General features: G+C 43.1%; 1 protein-coding gene across 1 annotated transcript in view; it reads left to right on the forward strand.

The window, feature by feature from the left end:
• Positions 1-4: 4 nt before the first annotated feature.
• Positions 5-22304, forward strand: part of HNRNPUL1 (heterogeneous nuclear ribonucleoprotein U-like 1) — a 34963-nt gene continuing 12663 nt past the window's right edge. The window contains exons 1-9 of the mRNA XM_006900914.1: positions 5-126; positions 5276-5429; positions 6999-7072; positions 8419-8558; positions 10315-10414; positions 12196-12308; positions 19962-20228; positions 21674-21796; positions 21905-22033. Coding sequence (XP_006900976.1) covers positions 6-126; positions 5276-5429; positions 6999-7072; positions 8419-8558; positions 10315-10414; positions 12196-12308; positions 19962-20228; positions 21674-21796; positions 21905-22033 — 1221 coding nt within the window. The 5' untranslated portion in view covers position 5. The remainder of the gene's footprint in view (positions 127-5275; positions 5430-6998; positions 7073-8418; positions 8559-10314; positions 10415-12195; positions 12309-19961; positions 20229-21673; positions 21797-21904; positions 22034-22304) is intronic.

A 22304-nucleotide genomic window follows, 5' to 3' on the forward strand; every position in this document is an offset into this window, starting at 1 on the left:
ATGTCATGGACAATATTACCAGGCAGAACCAATTCTATGAGAGCCAAGTCATCAAACAAGAGAACGAGGCTGGCTATGACAGAAGACCACTGGAAATGGAGCCACAGCAGCAGGCCTATCGCCCAGGTGGGAAAGCTGATGGGCCTCTTGTTTCAGGGAAACAAAACTTACATGTGGCTAGTGCCTTCTATGAAGAATCTGTCCTCCCAGAGAGGTTTTATTCTGTCCTTGTGGCTAATTCACGAATAAAGCTTCTTATTCTTACTCCAAATAAGGCTTCCTTATTCTAGCAAGCTGCTTTTGAAGGAAAGGACTCCATCCCACTCTCAGGTGTTAGAGTAGTAGAGCCTTCATGGTAGCTGTTTTCAGATGATGATGATGATAATACGTAGTCTTAAGGCCGAGAGGCCAATACCTGAGTCTTACGTAGAATCTTAGATTGTGGAAGCCAGAAAGGATCCCAAATCTAACCTAGTATTTCCCACACTACTTTCTGAAGAATAATGTTCTAGGAGATCATATAAGGATTTCCCCAGAGAAGAGCTTCTTAGCCAGGTTGTGTTGTAGCCACTAGGAGTCACCTAGATTCCCAAGGAATCAAAATCAAGATAGCACTGATAATGGTTTCTGTGCGATAAAAACTAAGCACCTCCATTCTCCACCTTCTTCACTGCTTCTGGCACCAGGCACTCCTCACTCCAAATATTTTCTACATCTCTGCTAGTTCAGTAATTTTTGTGATGACCATGCGATACTTAATAGATTTTACTCACAGTGGGGTGATTTATTAAGGAAATTTGGGCCTACAACTTGGGATCAGGAATGACTCATGATTAGTGAGCATACAGATATGACCTGGAAAATAAAGGCAGATCTTTCTCTTAGCCATCCTAGCTGCTTCTCAGCTGTGTATGCCCCCTCTCAGCCAAGCAGGCCTCTCTGAGTTTGACCTCCCCACTGTAGACCTCTCTCCCCCCTGCTAACTGGCTCAGCTTAGCCAGTGTGGTACCTTACCAGCTCTCTTAGCTGATTTCCTAGCAGCAGCTTTCTGTTGTCGCTCCCACATAGCCACTTCTAAGAGTCTTGAGGTATTTGGTAATTTGACCCATATTACCGTTGTCTTAGGAAGTTCTTTACTTTCTCTGGGATCCCTTGTGGCTTAGATTTTGGTCTGCTATCAGACCAACATAGGAGAAAAATGTGACTCACAAATTTTACAACCTCAGAAATCCTATGGGGCAGTTCTACACAGTCCTTTAGGGTCACTGAGTCAACTTTTATGATGATGTTGTTGTGGTTGTGGTTGTTATGGTAGTAATAGATTCTCACACCGTCCTCTCTCCTTGCCTCTAAAAGCTGCTGTGGCACTAGCTGCTTATATACTCCCAACTCCTCGTTTATTTCAAGGCATGGCCCTCTCAGCAGGACCACAGATTGACCAGTCTTCTCAGGTGTAAAAATAGACCAATCACAGGGCAGCCAAATGTACCAAACATTAACTTATTTACACCTCTTCCAGGAAATATCAATCAGCCTAGATAAAAGTAACAGATTCTCAGGAGAGAAAGCAGCGTGAGAGTCCCCTCCAAATTACTTCTTCAAAGAACTGGGGCAAATATTAATTCCTCAGGACTTGGAAGTAAGGTGGGAAGGGGGAACCTCTCACTGTTTTCAAAGAATGATGGCAAAGGCTTAAAGTAACTTGTTTTGCTTCCAAAGTAATCTGGAAATTGCGGCATATGCTGTACTTCTTATAGATGGATGCATATGCTCATTAGCATATTAAAAACTGACAAGTCCTACATTGGGAGCCTAGGAAGCTTGTGCACAGTTGTTTTAACCCACGTTTCCCAAACATTTAGATATGTCTCTTTAGAACTATGATCCCCATAATACTGTTATCTAACAGTATACTGGAACAAGACTCCAGGATGTTGGCTTCTGTGCTGGTGAATAGTGGTGAATGACATAGCCTGCTGTCATTGTGGGGATGAAGTTAGGATGGTGTTGTAGCTCCAGTTCCTTTTTCTCAGCAAATCTAGTTGATTCTGTCTGATTCTCTTCTGATTTATTTACAGAGTGAATTTTCTGGACATTTCTTTTGGGAAGCTCAGGACTTAATGAATGTGGCTTAATCTACAGATTTGTGTCAGGCTCTGTGAGAAGTGTGGAATCATTTGGCCCAATGAGAAATTTTTGTCAGTTGTCAACAGATGTTTATCAGGGGCTTCCTTTGGGCCTAGCCCTGTGCTGGGTCAGTGGGGACTGGGTTTTTTGTTGTTTTTTTTAGGTGGTTTTTTGTTTTGTTTTTAAATTTTAATTACAACTTTATTCTGGTTCTAAATAAAAAGGAATGGGAATGACAGTAGCAGTCAAGACTGCACCATGGAATACTGTGATGGGACTGTAGTAGTCTGTATTTGAAACTCAAGAAGGAAATAGCTGCTTTTCAAAACAGCTAAATGTGCAGGTCCAAAAAATGAAGGGCTTTTTGGTGTTTTTTTTAACTGCCACTCTAACTCCAAAACCCATTCATCTCCTTGAGCATCCCAAAGATTAGTATGTGTTTTGATTAGCTGGATACTAAAATGACAAACACCTGGTACCACTGACATCACAGGACAGTTGCCTCTAAAACTAGACTTCTGGCGCTGGGCTCCAGTTTCATTCCCTCATAGATCTTCATGCTTGTCCAGGAGAGTATGTCTGTGCAACCTCTAAATGATGTTCATGTTGTACTGCCAAAGCTGCGTCCATAACAACTGTGGGGCAAGAGAAGGCATGGCAACAAGTTACAGTTAGTTTTCTAGCAGGCCAAAAGAAAGGCTTTTCAAAGTTGTAGTTAACTTTTTGCAGAAATTTCATAGTTCTAAAAATGGTTCTTTTGACGGAAAATGATGGATTTTGCCTTAACTTTCCTGTCCTTAATGTCCACTTCGTTGCCACATAACCCTGTGGGATATTTTCACATACTTGAACCAGAGCCCTGTGCCAGTGAGGCACATTCTTGTCAGTCTCAAGGTTATGTCAAACATTTAATGGCACACTGGACTTGGATAGAATAGCCATCCCTTGGTCCCCAAATTTCTCCTTGCTAGCTATATCCCACATAGTGAATTTAATTAGTTCTCATTTGGTGTGGAACACAAGGGGCTGGGCCTCAACATACTTCTCACATTCCCCAGTAAGATGACATTTAGAAACATTTTTCCAGTACCATCATCGCCCACTAACATGAGTTTGAACTGGGCTTGCGGTTCTCCTTGGGCAGCCATTGTGATGGTTCTTCAGAAGTATCTATAGGCCCCATCTGAAGAATTGGAGCTATTTTAAGATGGTTGAGCAACTTCTCTGCCTTGGAAAACTAGCATCCATGTCTGAGAGATTTGGTCTGTTAAAACTAGTGAATTTTCCATAGTAGTCTTCAATTGAGTGCTAAAATGAGTGCATATGGGTGATAAACAGATTGGAGACAGATGTGGTAGAATGAAGGCTAGATTGCAATGCACGGTTTGCCCTCAGTTAAATTCTGAGAGCTCGAAACAGCTGGGACCCAGAAGGCAGGGTATTTTGTTCAATAGTCAGCTGGTGACTGAGAGCCTGCATGCCGTGGGCCTTGTGTAAAGCACTAGCAGTAAGAATTTGGTAGACTTCCACATGGCCTACGTATCCATATAATGGGATATTATCTTAGTGTGCCAGATCTGAGTCACAGCCAGAATCCTTCAACACCCTTCCAGGAGCACATCCTTCCATACCTGCAGGCTTCCACTGGATCTGGTAACATGAGCCCTAGAGAAAATGCAACCCAGCACCTGGAAGGCTGTTTTCCACAGAGGTCTGGTAGCCTAGTGGCAAGAAGGTGTGCTGCAGTCCGGAAGCCACACGGTTAAAGGCCATCAGCTGCTCTCCCCTCCTCTGTGATTAACTGCCTCAGAAAATCTGCTGGAGGATCAGCTGTGGCTTTTCCCTAGATGAGCTGACAGACCCTGGCTGAGCAGGAAGGAGAGGGACTTGAAAAATCTGCAACTATTTCTCCTCAAGTTCCCCATAAAATTCAAGACACAGAGGCACTTTGACCTCAATTATTTATTGTTATTTTTGAGTTTTGCTTATCTTGCTTAGGATTGTCCATAAACACAGTGCAAATTTACCTTTCCAATTTGTGAGCACTTCCATAGCTCATCTTTTTCATGGTTAACTCATGTACCATAACAGAATCTGTATATTTCATTTCCTTGCCTTATTTTTTCTTCTCCATGTTCCTAACAAAAGAAGATTGAGTTTGTAACCCATTAAGAATTTAATAAATAAAATAATATGGGGGAAAAAAAAAAAAAAAAAAATTCTGAGAGCTCAATGGTGTTTGCCTGAGGCTTGGACTTTGTCAGGGGCTCATAGCACTTTTCCATTTCAGCTTCCAGTTTGTGGTGGGTCTTGATGAGGTTATCATAACAGTGTGGAATGACTTAACCACAGACTCTTCTTTCCAGGGTGATTCTGAGCTTGTGGAGTTAGCTATAGGACAAGTCTCAGTACTATCTTGAGCTGACTGTTGACTGCTCCTTTCTAGATTGGAAAGCTTTGTAAGAACCAAGATGGAGAGGTATTTGAGGAGGAAAAATTGGAGAATGTAGCACTTCAGTTGAACAAGATCTTAGAAATGGCTCTTTCCTGCTCAGGGCAGACAAAGGTGGCTGCCAGCCTTCCTGTGGACCTTTAATGGAAGGCAGCTATCCCACCTCTGTTGGACTTTTAAAGCATTTTTCCTCATTTAGTGCAGAAATCTCCCCTTGTATGTGTGACAGCTGCCACCCCATGATTGTTGTTGTTACTGATTGCCGTCAAGCCACATGACTCATAGCTACCCTATGAACAAAAGGCTTGAATCCTTTCTATAACTATCAATATTAATCCCAGTTTATAGAGTTTCCAGAGGCATATTTAGGAAATGGATGTCACTCATGCTTCCAAACCTGTCTTAAACTGGGAGCTCCACCAAACACTGTCCACCATGGGTAACCGTTATGACATTTGACACCCCGATGGCTTACCAGGCCTTAATTGCCTGGCTGGCCATCCCCAGCCTCCCCATCAGCCCATCCCTGTTCTCTAGTGCAGCTGTTGGCTCTGAAACTTAACATTAAACCCAGGTTAATGCCTAGATCTTCACCACTTTAGGCAGGACTTTGTCACCATTTCCTGAAGTAAAAGGAACCGGAGGGGACAGCCAAGGAGTTTCTTCAAACTATTCACCATCTCTCTTTGACAGTAGAAATGAAGACAGAGATGAAACAGGAAGTACCCACCAGCTTCCTACCCTCTGAAGCATCTCACCCCAAGCCAGACAGACTACAATTCCAGAGTCGTAAGAGGCCTTATGAAGAAAACCGGGGACGGGGGTACTTTGAGCACCGAGAGGATAGGAGGTATGTCAAGGTGTCAGTTACTTTTGTTCAGTAGGTAGTTAATAGTCCTTGGTCCCCAAGAATCTGTGTGGTCTGAGAGGAGCACAGTTCCCCCTGCATTCACTACCACAGCACCTTCTCTTTAACCTTTTGCACATGAGACACCAGCATGTCTTTTTTGGACCCTGCATCTCCCCTTCCCCTGCATTCCCACGTGGAATAAAAGAACATTCTGTTTCCCCACTCTTCTCTTTCAGGCATTCTCTCCCTTCATCTTTCCATCCATGTAGGCAGTGCTTTACTTGGACCAGATACAGCCCTGGGCATATGAAGATGATTTGGTGGATGGGTTTTGCCCTTTTATTCGTAATACAGGGCTGGGATAAACAAGATCACATTAAACTGTAACCTAGTGGGGCAGGTAGTTAAGATGCAGGTTTCAGGAGATCACAAGATGGAGTGGCCTCTGCTCTGTTATTTCCCTTTTTTCCTGAAGAGCCCTTCGTTTTCTTTCCCCTTAGGCTATCATGTTCCACTTTCAACTTCTGTGTGATGTTCTTTCCTGTCACCGAAACTGGGACTTAATCACTCTTGAAGGCAGCCTTTGCCTCACAAGCTGTGACTAAAGTTCAGACATAAAACCCATCTCATGGGTTTCTCCCACTGCCTCCCACAGAGCAGAGGCCTCAGATCTACCAGCTGATGGAGAGTAAAGGAAGAACAGTCCCTGTGTGAGGCTGCTGGAGATGCTTCCCAGGATCCATTTATCATAGGATGAGCTCCTTGATACCAGTTCTGTGCTAGCTGGGGACAGGTGGAGCAAAAGGACTCTCCACCAGAGAGAAGTTTGTTACCAGGGAATGTCTGCAGCCCCTGGTGGGCAGTGAGCTGGCATACCTGGCCTGTGCTTAGTGAACTCACCACTCTGCAGAATCCAGCTATTAATGCTTGCCTTTCAACACCTCTTTTATTCCTGTGGGCCAGAAATCAGTTTTTTTAAATAGCCCTTCCCTATTGCACCCTCTGCCACCCTCCCTTTTTTTTTTAAATGTTTTGGTAGGAAGAGGACTCTCAGGTCATAATTTAGGACAGTTAAAAGGAAAGAGACCTAGAAAATGGGTCATTACAAATCTTGTCAGATGCAGAGTCTTAAGACCTGGTGTATGGACAGGTTTAATTACTGGGTTTGATACACGGAGAATGTCTTGAGGGGACCCAGGGTCTTGCACATGCTTCTTCCTGGCCCAGCACCCATTAAGACTACCAGAGCCTCCCATCAGTCAGTGAGAGTTCAGGGTAACGGCAGATACCTGCGTGGAGAGGATGTGGACCAGGGCTCTGTGAGGGAAGAGTCTTCTTTGAAAGAGCTCCTTGAGTGATTCTCTGTCCCCTCTGGCCCTCTCTTCTTGTCCCTCCCCCAGGAATTAAGTCATTGCTCTCATGGATGTACAAGTATGTAGGGTTCCAGAGTTCTCTTGCTAACCTCTGTGGGAAGAAGTTCAGATCTATGAAGTGCTTTCCCTTTGGATTTCCTCCCCCATTGCTTCTTTAGCTACTCTTTGTGTGACCAAACTCCTCCTTCCTACACAGGGGCCGCTCTCCTCAGCCTCCAGCTGAAGAAGATGAAGAGGAATTTGATGACACCCTTGTTGCCATTGACACATGTGAGTTTGGGTGCACCTTTCTGATCTGCCTTCCAGACCATGTAGGGAAATTATACTTTGACCTTTACCAAACTCCCTCCCTATCCGGCACCATCCAGGGCTAGAGTTAGTACTGGTGTAACCAACAGTGCAATTCTGGGCCAAAGGCCTTGATTTGGAGACAGATAAGCTACCAGCTCCAGCTGGACAAATCACACTTTCTTCAGGCCTCTCTTCAGGGAGGAGTGATCCTCCCTAACATTTCAGAGAGTCCAGAAAACTGAGAAAGGTATAAGAGCAGTTTGGAAAACCCTGAACTGCCTATACACACACGGGGTTACCCTGTAATCAGGAAGGGCATCTGAGTGCTAATCAGGAACCTGAACTCTGACGACCAGCTGCTCAGTTTCCATCAGCTGCTCACGTTCCTTCTGAAACCAATGCTGCTCTATCCTCTGAGCCCTCTGTTTCAGTTCCATTTTCTTGCCACCACATAAGAGGTTTTTACTTTGTCACGGGCTTGTTACGGGGACCCTGTTTTCCCCTTTAGCCTGAGTCAGACGCAGTAAAACCTGTGGAACTGAGTTTTGATTGTTTTTGTTTTCTTTTTTTAACATGTCCCAGAAGCAATCAGATCTGAGAACCCTGAACTGCCCAACAGAGCATAAACTTAACCAAAATTCATTCTTCTTTTTGCTTACATAGCTCATGTTCATAGGGCGCTGCTTTGAAAGAGAGAGAGGCATTTTGTACAGTTTCCCCTTCTCAAAAGAGGGAAAATGCTTCACAGAAAAGTAGACCTTTTTCAAGTGTCTTAATGGCAGTAGAACATGAGCAGTAGTTTATGAGACATCAGCTCTTAAGGGGCTCCTTGTGAGGTGATGGGAAGAAGATGTTTGCAGCAGAAGTCTTGGGCCCACGAGGGGTTGGGCCCTGTGCAGCTGAGTAGTGGTTCTGGGGTAGATATGCGTCAGGTATTGGCAGAGGAGTCTGGCACTGGGGAATGTTTGCATTGTAGGTCAGTGGTGATGAACCTCTTTTGTTCTCAAATTGGTAATAATTATGGACTCTGTGCATATAAATGTTCGTACTTGTAAATTTGTGCATGATTTCTAGGGGTCCCCTGAAGCCTGTTCTTGTATCTCTTAGCTAGGTGTATGACTCTAGTTCCTATGTGTAGTGGCTGCTTGATCCTGTGCAGGCCAATTTTTACTATTCCAGAACCGATGTACTCAAAGGGAAAATGGTTCCGTAAAAAGGGTGCAGTTAATTCCCCATGAGCCTTTCCCGTGATGTCTTAGACTCCTAGGGCCCTTTTTTCTTCCATTTGTCTAAGACCTCAGCCAACCAAGCTTTTTCTTCCACAGATAACTGCGACCTTCACTTTAAGGTAGCCCGAGACCGGAGTAGCGGCTATCCGCTCACAATTGAGGGATTTGCATACCTATGGTCAGGAGCCCGAGCCAGCTATGGGGTCAGAAGGGGTCGAGTGTGCTTTGAAATGAAGGTGAGTGAGAACACCACCAAGGAAGGAAAAGGTCCATCCACCAGAATAGCCTTTTCACTCACCACTTGGACAGCCAGAGCTGCAACAGATTTGTTTGAAGATAAACTTTGTGTCTTGGCAAATAAAAATGTATTTCTCATTATAGTTACATTGCTGATAATAAATAAAAAGCAAACAAACCATACAAGGCTTCAAACCATTGAATTTCCTTGGTCAGATTGGCCCAGGTAATAATTCAGCTAACCAATTTAGAGGTCATGTGTTTGATGAGAACTGAGAAACGGCATTGTCTAGAAGAAAAGGAAGCTAGAAAGAGTAGAGTGGCTTAGGCATCACCAATTACAGGGAAGCCAGCAGAAGGAGAACAGGCCAAAGGAAGATGGACCTGCCAGTTCAAGACATCCTCTACCATTATTCCTCCATGGTTTGCTAAAATTCACAGAAGAGTGTAAGGCATAAAAAGCAAAAGTTACGTGCAGTAGCCCTGAATAAGAAGTACATTGCAAAAAGGAAAGAGGATAGATGGAGTTAATAGTGCAACAACGAATGACGATTTTTTTAAGTGAACTGGGAGAGGGAAAAGGACAACTAATGAAACTTTAACTTATCTGTAAATTTCTGTTAAAATTATAATTACTCTAAAAATTTTTATATATTTAAAAGCAAAAGTTATTTTCGTATTGTGCTAGTCCCCGTCCTTCCTAGAAATGACTTGCATATTAGTATCTTCTGTATGTTTCCTTTATATAACCCCAAGTTATTTACCACTGTTAATATTTGTGGAGCGCATTTTGTAGGCACTGAATGTCATGCCAAGCTTTAATAACATTTTGTTAATCCTCACAATGCTGTCATAAATTAGGTACTACCACCCCTCTTTGTTCATTAGGGGAACTGAGAGATGATCCTATTTACTAAGACACCACCAATTTTAAATAGCATCCTGTTTTATGTGCCATTCATAGAGAAACACTGGAAACGTGTCTTAAAGTTGACTAAATGCAGTCATCTGGCAAAAGCTATCAGGCAATATGGGTAAATTAGGCAATCAGGAGACTTTTTTTAAGTACTTCTTATGGTTGTTTGTGCCAAGACATTGACTCTGCCTCTTTTTTTTTTTTTAATTTTTATTTTATTATTTTTGTGTGCGTGTACCATCAAATCAGATCTGACTGGTACAGGAGGAGATTGTCCCTCCTTCCCCGGCAGAGCATCTGGTGGATTTGAACCGTTTGCCTCTGGAATTGTAGTTGCAGCTCCTTGCCACTAGGCCACCAGAGCTCCCTTTGCCTCATTTTTTTTAACTGATATGTTATATTCTGTTGCATAAATGTATGTTAATTTAGCCAGTGCTTTTATCAATTGTATATGAAGACGTTCCCTTGAACATTTCACATACATATATTTGCATACTTCAGAATCCACCTGAGAGTGTAGGTGTGGGTGCATGTTTTGATGGAGATTGCTAGATTGCCCTTCAGAGGTATTACACTGCTTTGTCCTCCCACCAGCCATTTATAAAAACCCATATTCCCCCTGTACCAAGTCTTAAAAACAAAGAAAATATTTTTTTAATTCTTGTCTCAGTGGCCCTATGACCTGTGAGTTCCTTAAAGGCACCTCAGTGCAACCTATGTACTTATGACCTCTTCTCCAACAGCAAGGACTGCTTGTGGTGTGCTCTCCTCCTGCATTGCTTCATGTAACCTGTTAGTCACCAGACTTAACCCTGAGCCGTCGTGTCTTCTCTCTTCAGATCAATGAGGAAATTTCCGTGAAGCACCTTCCATCTACAGAGCCTGACCCACATGTTGTCCGTATTGGCTGGTCCCTGGACTCCTGCAGCACTCAGCTAGGTAAGGGAAGTTCTGCTGAGCAGACCAGAGAATTGTGCAGTTGCTTCTCCCCGGGATTCTCAGGGCTCCTCAGATTCTCTTCCCAGTGCTGGAGCAGAACCAGCATGGAGAATGATGGTCAGGTGTGTCCCACTGCCTGTTTTCAGGCAAACGTAGTTCAGCTGGAAGGTCCATAGTCATTTAACAGACTGATTAGGAAGAATTGGTTTTATCCATAAGTGTTAGGGGAAGGGTACTTTAGGAGACTGTTTCCAATCCAAAAGGATGAGTTGTCTCCTGTCCTCAAACCATACTGAAATAAATTTCTCAGATCCCATTAAGTTCTGTCAGGGATTCTAACCCAGAGTAAAAGATGATGTAGAGACCACTAGACTAGTGCGACAGATTGTGGGGGAGTCCATGGGCCTTGGAGAGAGATGTGAGTCTGCTTGTGAAGAGGGTCGGTTTGGTTGTGGGATTTTGTTTGTTTTGGGGGTGTTGGGGTTTTTTTTTTATTCTCTCAGGATCCCAGGCCTCAGTGACCTTCTGCCTTAACCATATTTTGATTAAGAAAATATGTACTCCTAAAGTAAAAAAAATTCAGGTCATACAGAAAGGGGAAATTTTAAGTTTCTCTTAAAACCTGCAACCCAGAGAGGACATAATCAATGTAAACATTTTCTTCCACTGTCTTCTGGACATATTTTAGTTTGTTTTTAAATATATATGTATATACACCCCCCACGATGCATACTATGGTTTTTGTTTTCTTTTCACTACCTAACATATAGTGAGCATGCGTTTGTAATTAAGTGTGACTTTTTAACTGCTGCATACTTTTCCGTTTTATAGCTATACCATGTATTTGACAAGTCGTGTTTAGTAGATCGTTTTGGTTGATTGCCATTTTTTACTGTTAAACACTTGAGCCACCATCCATGTGTGTAATATCTAATTGTTTACATAAGACTAATTTAAGAAAACAAAACGCTAGTTCTTAAAATTGGCATTACTAGGTCAGAAGGAGTACACTGTTTCCATTTTGATAAATACTAGCACTTTTTTACATTTAAGACTCAAGTATAATTTCATTTTATCAATGTCTCAGTTTTAGGAAGTAGGTCGTATAGTCCCATAGATGGGAATGCAAAGCTCAGAAAAGTCAAGCAGTGTGTCCACAGTCACACAGGTGGTTCTGAGCAGAACCAGGCCTGGGGTCCATGTGATAGGCTCCTGCATTTTTAGCAGGATGTTCCTTGGTTTCCTAACCAAAGATTTCTGCTTAACCAATTAGCCATTTATTTCCCTTGGAGTCTTAGACTGCTTCATCCCCTAATTGTAAAGCCTAGGTAAATTAGTTCCTTTGCCAGGGGTCAGTCCTCATGGTCTCCAGAAATAAAATCCAGTTCTTTTCTTAGTTTCCAAAGAACAGTCTGCTGTCACTAAAGATGTGTGGTTTTATTAGACTTGGCAAATATTGGGTGCCACAGAGAGGGCTTGCATCTTGACACACAGCTTTCCTCCACCCAAGCCTCCTCTTCCTGGCCTCCCTTTCTCTCCCAGGTCTTACTTTCTGTGTAGGACAGTTCTATTCGACTCCTGCTCTCAGAACAAACCCATCAAGCACTTGAGAGTTCTGCACAATAAAGGACTTCTTTTCCCACACCCCCGTCCCCAAGTGTCATCTGATTTTTTAAACTAGCAAAGAAAATGATTTTTTTTTCTTTGAAGTATGTGGCAGCCAGAGAGGCTGTTGTGACCATCGCAGGTTTAACCTGCCTTGTGACTGTTTCTTCCGTCAGGCGAAGAGCCTTTCTCCTATGGCTATGGCGGCACTGGGAAGAAATCCACCAATAGCCGGTTTGAAAACTACGGAGACAAGTTTGCAGAGAATGATGTGATTGGCTGCTTTGCGGTGAGTGCTGGCAGCCTGTGGGAGTTGACAGAACCTAATATTGGTCCTATCAGGTGTGGCCTGTGGGCCTCTTTTTCCAAAACCCACTGTCCTTTCCTTTGTCTTTCCCCAAATCCAGCTACTCCATTCTCTTTGGCTCTCTTTGACAGACAGGAATGTTTGCTTAGTCGTATTGTGCAAAATTCTGCCTAACTGCCCTCTCTGCTCTTTTGTGCGAAGCTATCATATGGCACCCTGAGGTGGTGTGGGTCATCAGGCATGCACAGCCTGCTTCCATTGCTCAATATCAGAATGATGTTTTCTAAACAAACCCAAGAAACTGTTTCTCTTTTTTTCTGATCCAGAATAACCTATCTGCTCTTGAAGAAGACAGCGATGTTGGCTTTGGTCCATATGGTTATCATCTCATCCCAGAACTTCCTCTTTCACCTCACACTGGTTAAGTGAGGCTTCCTGCAGCACATGGACTTCTGGGAGGTCAGGGGCAGGTGCACAACAGCAAGAACTGCTGCCTGGCTTCATCACCCGGGAGCAGTGACTTACATCCATAGCTCTGAGATCTGTGGTGGCTGCTCTGGAGCCAAAGCCCTTACATCCAGCCCCTGCTGTTCCGTTCAGCCCTGGGCAACTTAAAAACAGAAAATTATTGCTTTGGTGTAGATTTTAATTCGGGATGACCTATATGTTTCAGAGTAGAACTTTGCTTCAAAAAGATTTCAGTGGCTGTGGTCTTTTGGAAGTACAGCTTCAGGCCTTTCTTTCATGGTGTCTCTTAGGTAGTAACCAATCACACACTTATACCTGCTTGTGCTACCCAGACTGTCCTGGGCACCATAATGTCACTCTGTTAAAAAGATCTACTTTGTATCTACCTCTATTAAAAGCACTTAGAACAATACCTGGCACATAGTAAGTACTCTATAACTAAATGAAAGTAAGGGAGCTCTGGTGGCCTACTGGCAAGAAGCTGCACTGCAATCCTGAAAGCACTGGGTTCCAATCAATCAGATGCTCTCTTGGAGAAGGAAGGGCAGTCTCCTGTGCCAGTAGGATCCAAATGAATAGTACACAACAAGAAGGGGAAAAAAGTTGGCATTAGTATTGTCATGACAGATGTTTTTAAAATCTATGACTGTGCTCTGAGGTCCTAGGGAAGGATGTGACTGTCTAGACTCATACTTCTCCTTTTCCTTCTTTCCCTTCATTTGTATACCAAAAGAAAAAAAAGAATACCTGTTGTCATTATGTCTATTCTAACTCAGAGCAACCCTTTAGGACACAGTGTAACAGCACAGTGACGTTTCCAAGACTGTAACCTTTAAGGACACAGGCTACATCTTTGTCCTGTGTAACAGCTGGTGTGTTAAAACTACCAACCTTTCTGTTAGCTGCTGAGCTCTTAGACAACTGCTTACCCAGGGCTGTTTATAGTTGTACACCAAAACCCAGTCACTTGTTTTGAGTCAGTTTCAACTCTCAGCAGCCCTCAAGTTTCCAAGGCTATAAATCTTTACAGGAGGAAACATCCCATCTTCCTCCCCTGGACTCCAGTATTGATCTTCTGTTGAGCAGACCAACAAACATGTTAATACTCTACACCAATAGGGCTTCTGTTTAGATATGTGCATATAAATGGCCCCTACGCTTTTGTTCTATTTTTATTTTTAAATAATTTCAAACAGAAAAGCTGTATTAAAAATTGTTTTATTCAGTATGGATTGAAGCTCAACATCAAGAAAACAGATTCTCACCAATGGGCCAATTGGCAGCATCAGTATGGATGGTGAAGAGATTGAGATAGTTAACAGTTTTAGTTTACTTAGTTCCACAGTCGACACTCTCGGTAACAGCAGCCAGGAAATCAGGAGATGAATTGCATTGGGAAAGTCAGCTGTGAGGGACCTCTCAAGAGTACTGAAGAGCAACGATGTCAGGCTGGAGACTAAGGTGTGCCTGATCCAGGCTGTAGTCTTTGCAGTTACGTGCTATGCATCGGAGAGTTGGACAGTGAATAGGAATGATAGAAAGAGAATTGATGCCTTTGAGCTGTGGTGCTGGAGAAGAGTGTTGAATATACCATGGACTGCTAGGAGAACAAACAGGTTTGTCCTGGAGAGGGTGAAGCCAGAATGCTCCTTGGAGTCAAGAATTCTGAAGCTTTATCTGACATACTTTGGGCATGTTGCAAGGAGGGACTGGTCCTTGGAGAGGGACATCATGTTTGGGAGAGTGGAGGGATGGTGCAGAAGAGGAAGACCCTTGATGAGATGGATTGATTTTGTGAGTGGAGTGTGGGAATGAGTGTGTTTGAGACGGTGAGACGGCACAGGATAGAACGACGTTTAGGGCTCTTGTATATAGGGTCACTGTGAGTCCCAAGCGACTCGATGGCACATAACAACAACAACATAGACATCAGGTTCTAATATTTGCTTCTTTATTTGCTTTCATTGCTGTTTGCCCCATGACCTTTTTGAAAGTAGATAGCATAATGCATTTCCGTTTATTCTATACAATCTGTTCTGAAAGAACAAATCACAGTATAGTTATCCAGTTGACTAGATCTGTTCTCTGTCAACTCTACAGCCCACTTCCAAATGTTATCAGTTGTTTCTTTACCATCCTATCGAGAATTTTGGTTTTTAGTTCATACCACATTCTTTTCTCATATTTCCTTTAGTCTGAACTGTTGTGTTTTGAAATATATCTGTATATTGGTTTGCCTATAAATGCATATACATTGTGTTTCATTTATATACATTGTATTTCACATATTTCACATATTCCTTCATTCACATTGTGTTTATATGATCATTCCTATGCATTGTTTTATAAAATTAATCACCATTGATCTGTGCTTACTATTAATCTATCTTTTCTGGCCTTCATTTGGATCTTTCCTTCACCCTACCCTTCAGCCCTCTAAACTCTGCCATCCCTCTCTCCATTTTCCCCCTTGGACTTTTATACGCATCTTACTAGTTATCCTTCAGAACTAATTATCCTACTTAACAATTTAGTAATATCACATGCAAGGAAAATCTTGCTGACGATTATCCAAAATCTTCATTAACTTTTCATGATCCCTTTTAATTAAAAAAAAAAAATTTCTACTCGCCTCACTATATTTTTTCATTTTGATGGTAAATCTTGACCTTGTCAGCACGAATACTACATAGCTTTAAATCGGTTAGATTTTTTTTTTAACTGAATAATTGACTTTATTTTTACTACACAAAAACACTATGTGATGGCCACAGCTGGAGCCTGGGTCCTTTGCAAAGAGATTCTGATGTGGGTCTTTACAAGATGGTCAGTGAATTCCTGGTAGGGAGACTTGGTGAATACAGTCTCTGTCTAGATTTCTGGGGTAAAGTAGCTGTAGGTCTTGGAGATGGCATCAAAGGTGGCCTTGGCACAATTGCCCAAGGTGGCTATACAGCCCTTGGCTGAGGCATAGCAGTCATCTATTCCAGCCATCAGGAGCAGCTTCTTGGGCACAGAGTCCAAGACAATTCCAGTACCTTGGGATGCAGGGTTGAGGTGCACTAATACAAAGTTAGAGCACGCTGGCACCTTGCAGGGATTGGTATGAGGCTTGCCGATCTTGTTCCCCTAGTAGCCAGGTTGCACAGGGACAATGGAGAGCTTGGCCAGGGTAATGACCTCAGGATACTGCCACATATGTCCATAGCTTCCTCTCTAGAGCACTTGATGCCCAAGCCAACATAGCCATTGTATTCTCCAATGGCTACTAATGCCTTGAACCTGATCCACTGGCCAGCACACATCTGCTTCTGCACAGGCATAATTTTCAAGACCTCACCCTTGAGGGACATCCCCAGGAAGAAGTCAGTGATCTCAGACTCCTTGAAGGGCAGTGAGAAGAGAGAAATGTCCAAGGATTTGATTGTTACATCTTTGACCAGACAGCCAAGCTTGGTGAGCGAGCCACTCCTTGTCCTTGGCTTTGCCTCCTCGAGTTCCGCAGCCCCGTCCACGTCCGTGGCTTCACGTCCGTGGCTTGATCCCACAGATTGTTGCTGAAGCCTATGCAGAAACCTCCCATCCTGGGACTTCTAGGCCCTCCCACTGCACCAGTGTCATCCACCATTATTTGGTGTTTTCTAGAAAACGGAAAGTATATTTTTAACAATTAATTTGTATGGTTTCAAGAACAGTAAAAAAGATAGAATGAAACATCTGCTTTAGGTCCTTGGCCCAACCCATTTTTTACATATTCCCACTCTAAACCTGAGTCCACAGGTACTAGTTTCTAAGTGTTCCTTCCAGGGATTCTTCATCCCATTACAGAAAAACTGTTGTCTTCTGTTTATCCAAATTTATCCAAAAAGTAGCATAGGGTAGCTACTGTCCTGTAACTTTTTAGTGTAACTGTGTATCTTGCAGATCTGTGTCAATACCTCTACTACATAGGTCTGTCTTGTTATTTTACATACTGCTTAATCATTGTTTGGATGTGCCTAATGTATGTAACCATTTCTGGTACTGCACATTTCCTGTCTTATTTAGTGGGTTCCTAGTTTTCTTACTTAAACATCAGTGCACACCTTTACTGAATTCAGCCAGTCCTCCAGTGGGGGTGGGTGGGTGGTGGTAACCTTTTTCTTTCTCCTTTTTTTTTTAAACCAACAATATTTCTGTCCTAGCTTATCTTTTTCCTTTTTCCTACTTTATAGAGGACCTTGGAGTTCTTTACCTTTCCGCACATGAATATTCAGGGTGTCACTCATTGCTCTTGCTCATTTAGCAATGTAGGATTAAGTGTTTTACACATGGTCTGTCTTTGCATTTTTTTAATTGACATTTTAATGAAAGTTTATAAAGAATTAGGGTTTCCAGTCCTTCATTGTTGTCTTTGCTCTTTTAAAGGAACATAACTAGTGTTTGTTCCTACTGTATCATTTTGGAGTCACATATGTCTTTTTGGTTTGGTTTGATTTTGCTATTAAGTTGATTTCCATTCATGGTGATCCCTGCACATGTTTCAACCTAAAACTGTGCTCCACTAGGTTTGGTTTTGGTTTTGTGGGGTTTGTGGTGTGTGGTTGGGTGTTTTGTTTTTTTTCTCCTCCTCTAAGTATTTTACTGTGTGTTCAGTGGAGGTGTAAAAATTTATATAGCTGTCTAGGTTTCCATTCACTAATCTCTATATAAGTTGCTCAGTGGCATTGATTACATTCTTCACAACCTGTGAACATACCCTTCCCATTCTGGTTATTCTTTTTCCATTCATTTGGCTTCCCAACCCTACTGTCTCAGTTTATTTAAAGTAATGGTTGATTTTTTTTGTTAGATTTTTTTAACTTTATTAATTTTAATGAACATTTACAGAGATTTTGGATTTCCATTCATTCATTGTTGCACTAAGGAATGTAGTTCTTAAACAGTGGTACACATTTTTAGTGTATTTTAAAATTTTGATAGTTGTTGACAAGATGGCTCCAAAGATGCTTTAGCAATTTAAATTGGCATTTGACTGTTTTTCCAAACTGTCTTCCATCTACACTTGAGTTTCTGTGGGTTTGTGGTGGTTTGAACTCTCAGCTTTGCCTCCTGTTTTAAACATATCATCTCTACTTTTTATTTTTTAAGAACCACAAATCTTTGCCTTTGTTTAAAGGGTGTTACAACTTGCGAAGTCTCACATTGAGGTCTAGGAAGTATAAAAATCAGTCACCTGAGGGCCAGAGGAGAGATGTTTGTGTCAATCTTAAACTCTCAACACTCACAAAATAAAAGAGACAGAACTACCTTGCAGGAAGGAAGAACGGTATAATCCATTCAGTATAATCCTGGGAGCCTAAGGACTGACCATAAGGAGGTGTAAGAGATGAAGCTACCGGGAGAACAGACCAGTGCCAGGCTGTGGTGCCCTCCGACTGATGTCAGGCATAAGGGGCTTCGGTCCTCTTTAGGCCCCAGACTAGCTCAGGGGTATGGAGTTGGAGCAACACGGCTCCAGCCACCGCTTCATTGGCTCTGTTGGTGGTGAGTTTGTTCCTTGATGGCGTCGGTCTGTTTGTAGTATATTAAGATTGTATATTTAAAAGGAGATTGATAACCATGACTTTCACCGCCATATTAAGGCAGAGATGACACAGACCACTCAGGTGGGAGGACATGGCAAGGGACTGAAACAGTTTGGTCTGGCAGGTATCAACGTGTCTGTCATTCCTAGTAGTATTGGTAGTAATGAGCAGATAGAGGGACTGATACAGCCTGAGGGAAGGTGTGCCCAATACTTCTAGAAAGACAAGACTCAGATTTCCCAGTTAAAGAATTCCACATCATACATATTTAGGTCAGCAATCTGTCATATCCTTTACTTTAGGTCACTGTCTGATCCCGTGTTTTGATTATCCCTCTACCTAACAGTCAAAATAAACTCCCAGAAAAAATTTTCATCAGACAACTTCTTTGTTCAAAACAAGTCAGGAATTGTGCTCCATCACTTGCGCCAAGTCCAGACTTCTCATGTGGCCTCATAAAGCTAGTCCTTTACACACTGAGGACAAGGACACTGGTTCCCCTGAGCTACTTCCACTACAGCCCCTGCACCCTAACACAAGGCCTGGCAACTCAGAATGACATTAAGTTGCAGGGTGTCAATTCCAACTCATAATGACCCCCTGTGATAAGTAGAGCTGCCCCAATAGGGTTTCCTAGGCTCTACTCTTCATGGGAGCAAATGGTTGGATGGGTTTTAATTGTAGGCCTTAGTTAACAGCTAAGCACCTAACTGTTATGCCATCAGGTCTAATCCTTAGCACAACCCTATGCACTATAAATGTTATCATCCCCTCTTTTATGAGGAGATGAAAGATGAAATTGTCCAAGGCCACAGAGCTGGTAAGTGGAAGCAGTTGCCCTCTCCAAATAGGATCTTAATCACTAAACTGAAGCTGCCTAGTAGGACTTAAAAAACTATTGAATGTATACAACCCTTTCCTACCTCTCCAACTCTGAGATTACAGTCCTTCCACCTCTCACCCTTCATGCTTCAATCAGTCTGACCCTGTGTACTCTCACCTCCAGGATTGTACCCATCTTTATAAAGAAAACTTTTCTCCCACCTAAACATGGCTGGTTTCCTTTTTTTGTGTGTAGAACTTAGCTTAGGGCTTTCCATTCAAGAAAGTTGCTGTGTAAGCGGAGTGTCTTGTCTTGATTCCTTACTGCTCCCTGAATGCTTATATCAGGCCCAGATCAGCACAGACTTAGGCACTAGGAACCGGGAGAATAAAAACCTAGGGAACATTTGCAGAACTGCGCTCAGGATTTTGAAGACCTTTAAGTGGCTTCCCTTACAGCTGTTACCTCACAAATATCACTGGCCAGTTCTGAGGACAGGCCAGGTTTATCCTTTCATCTTTATTTCAGACACAAATACTTGGAGCTTCTGAAAGTTACTCATTCTACAGCCACTTTTCCTGAGTCACCAGCTTATAGGTCACAGGCAAAGCAGGCTTTGAACTGGACATACTCTGAGCTATCCCCTACTGCTACCAGCCCATCTGCAGAATGAGGAGACATGCACTTAAGTCAGTCATCTGTATGTCCACCCCCTGCATCCCCTCTCTTCCATTGCCCATGCCAAGCATTGGCAATTACCTTCCTCTCTTGTCATAGGACTTTGAATGTGGGAATGATGTGGAACTTTCCTTTACCAAGAACGGAAAGTGGATGGGCATTGCCTTCCGAATCCAGAAGGAAGCTTTGGGAGGCCAACCCCTCTACCCTCATGTCCTGGTGAAGAATTGCGCAGTGGAGTTTAACTTTGGCCAGAGAGCAGAACCCTACTGTTCCGTCCTCCCAGGCTTCACCTTCATCCAGCACCTTCCCCTTGGTGAGCGGATCCGGGGCACTGTTGGACCAAAGAGCAAGGCAGAATGTGAGGTGAGTGGTACTAGTTAACAGGTTCCTCTGAGAGAGAGATGGGAAGCGTTGCTGAAGCTTAGGCCAAGGAGGAAGGGGTGAGGTGCCTGAGTCTTTCATTCCAGAAGAAGGTAGTCATGCTGTTCCTTCATGAGGCTTTGAACAAGAAAAGAGTCAAAAGCACATGCTTAAGAGCATGCTTTGCCAGCCATTGTTTTCAAAGAAGATTGTGTGGTTCTGCCTCCCCACCAGCCCACCCTCAAGGCTATCTAAAAGTAAAAAGAAAACTAACCTGTGCAGTGGTGATTGGGCTTCAGGAACTGTATTAATGACCCTTTTTCTTAAGATAATGTATTCCTAATGTAGCAGTAATTTCTGTTTTATAGATATGAAGAAAATGAACTTTTTTTTATAATTTTACCATTTGCAGTTAAGCTTATTTTCAGAGTTTTAGAATTTATCCCTATACTTAGCTTCAACTCGACGGCACATAACAGCAACAACAACATATTTGGCTTCACATGAATGTGTGTGCATGCACACGCATTTATAGTTGAGATCTTATGATCGAAGCCTTCTAAAATCTTGTCCTTTCACTTATATGACATCATAGCTGTAGTCCTCATGTGAAAACAACTTCTTGAATGTCATTTGTAATGGCCTCCCATAAGGTCAGCCATTCCTTTGTTGGGCATCTAAGGGTGGGTGTAGGGAGCTTTCGTGGCTTAGTGGTAAGGAATTGTACTGCCAAACCAAAGGCATTCAGTTCGAATCCACCAGCTGCTCCACGGGACAGATAGACAGTCTCCTGTGTGTGTGATTTACTTCTGTCTTAATAGTACCTAACAACAGCATAATGTCTCCTGGTTCTAATTGAACTTGCTAGGTATATGCCTGCTCCCATGCCTATGACTCTGCTTTAAAAAAAGGGTACAGTCCTCATTCTCCTCCCAGAGTGGGCAGGCACCAATGCGTAGCCTTCTCTGGTCCTTTTTCCTTGGAGAACACTTAATTCTGAACTACATAAAGCTTCAAAATGATTCAGTCATGTCCAATGCATTGATTGCATTGAAACAAAATCACTTAGGGAATTTTTATGCCAATGGAAGACAGGAGGCGGTGCATCTCCAAAAGATTTGAATGTGCATCAAGCACCTTAATCCAGTTCATTGGCATAAGCTCCAGGGGCTGTAACTGAACTGGTTCACAGCCCTAGAACTGAGATTTGAATGCAAACAATGATTTGATTGCATACTCGCTCATGCTAGGCCTTCTGTTAAGCCTCATCTCTTTGTTTCCCAACAACAATACCTTGAGATAGATGCTATTCTTCCGTTTTCCAGAGGCAGCCATGAGGAACAGGGTCATCCTCATGGTCACCACTGAGTCTGGTGGTGCCAGGCCGGGTCACCATGCCACACCACCTCTACTGCTTCATAGCACCCCTTCCTGGCCTGTTGTTGTAGATTCTGATGATGGTAGGCCTGCCTGCTGCTGGCAAGACCACATGGGCCATCAAACATGCTGCCTCCAACCCCTCCAAGAAGTACAACATCCTGGGTACCAATGCCATCATGGATAAGATGCGGGTAAGAATAATCTTTTTTTTCCCTACCATACCACCCCATACTTCCTCCAAATGCCCCAGTCCTGCCCAGTGTCAGGACCACCCATCCTTTAGTCCCTTCTGTCCACAGGTGATGGGCCTGCGCCGGCAGCGAAACTATGCTGGCCGATGGGACGTATTGATCCAGCAAGCCACCCAGTGCCTCAACCGCCTCATCCAGATCGCAGCCCGCAAGAAACGCAACTATATTCTAGATCAGGTACGTGTGGCCTTCGTATCCTCCTAACAAGGAGAGGTGATGAAGGAGCTTTGTTAACTCTCTGGGGATCCCCTTAGGTCCCTTTTCCCCCCCATAATGCTCTCTGACTCAGGGAATCCAGCCTAAGTAATCTACATGATACAGTTCCAGACCCTCAGCATAGCCCCCTCACCCCAGTTTGTGGGTGGGACTTGGGGCCCACAGCCCAGGCCAAGCTCAGGCTCACCATCAAGCAGCCCCAAAGAGTATCACCAGAGCCTTATAGAAAAAT

This window comes from Elephantulus edwardii, unplaced genomic scaffold (genome assembly GCF_000299155.1).
Source record: "Elephantulus edwardii isolate Elephantulus edwardi_28Jun2011 unplaced genomic scaffold, EleEdw1.0 scaffold00302, whole genome shotgun sequence".
In the NCBI taxonomy this organism is placed as follows: domain Eukaryota; kingdom Metazoa; phylum Chordata; class Mammalia; order Macroscelidea; family Macroscelididae; genus Elephantulus; species Elephantulus edwardii.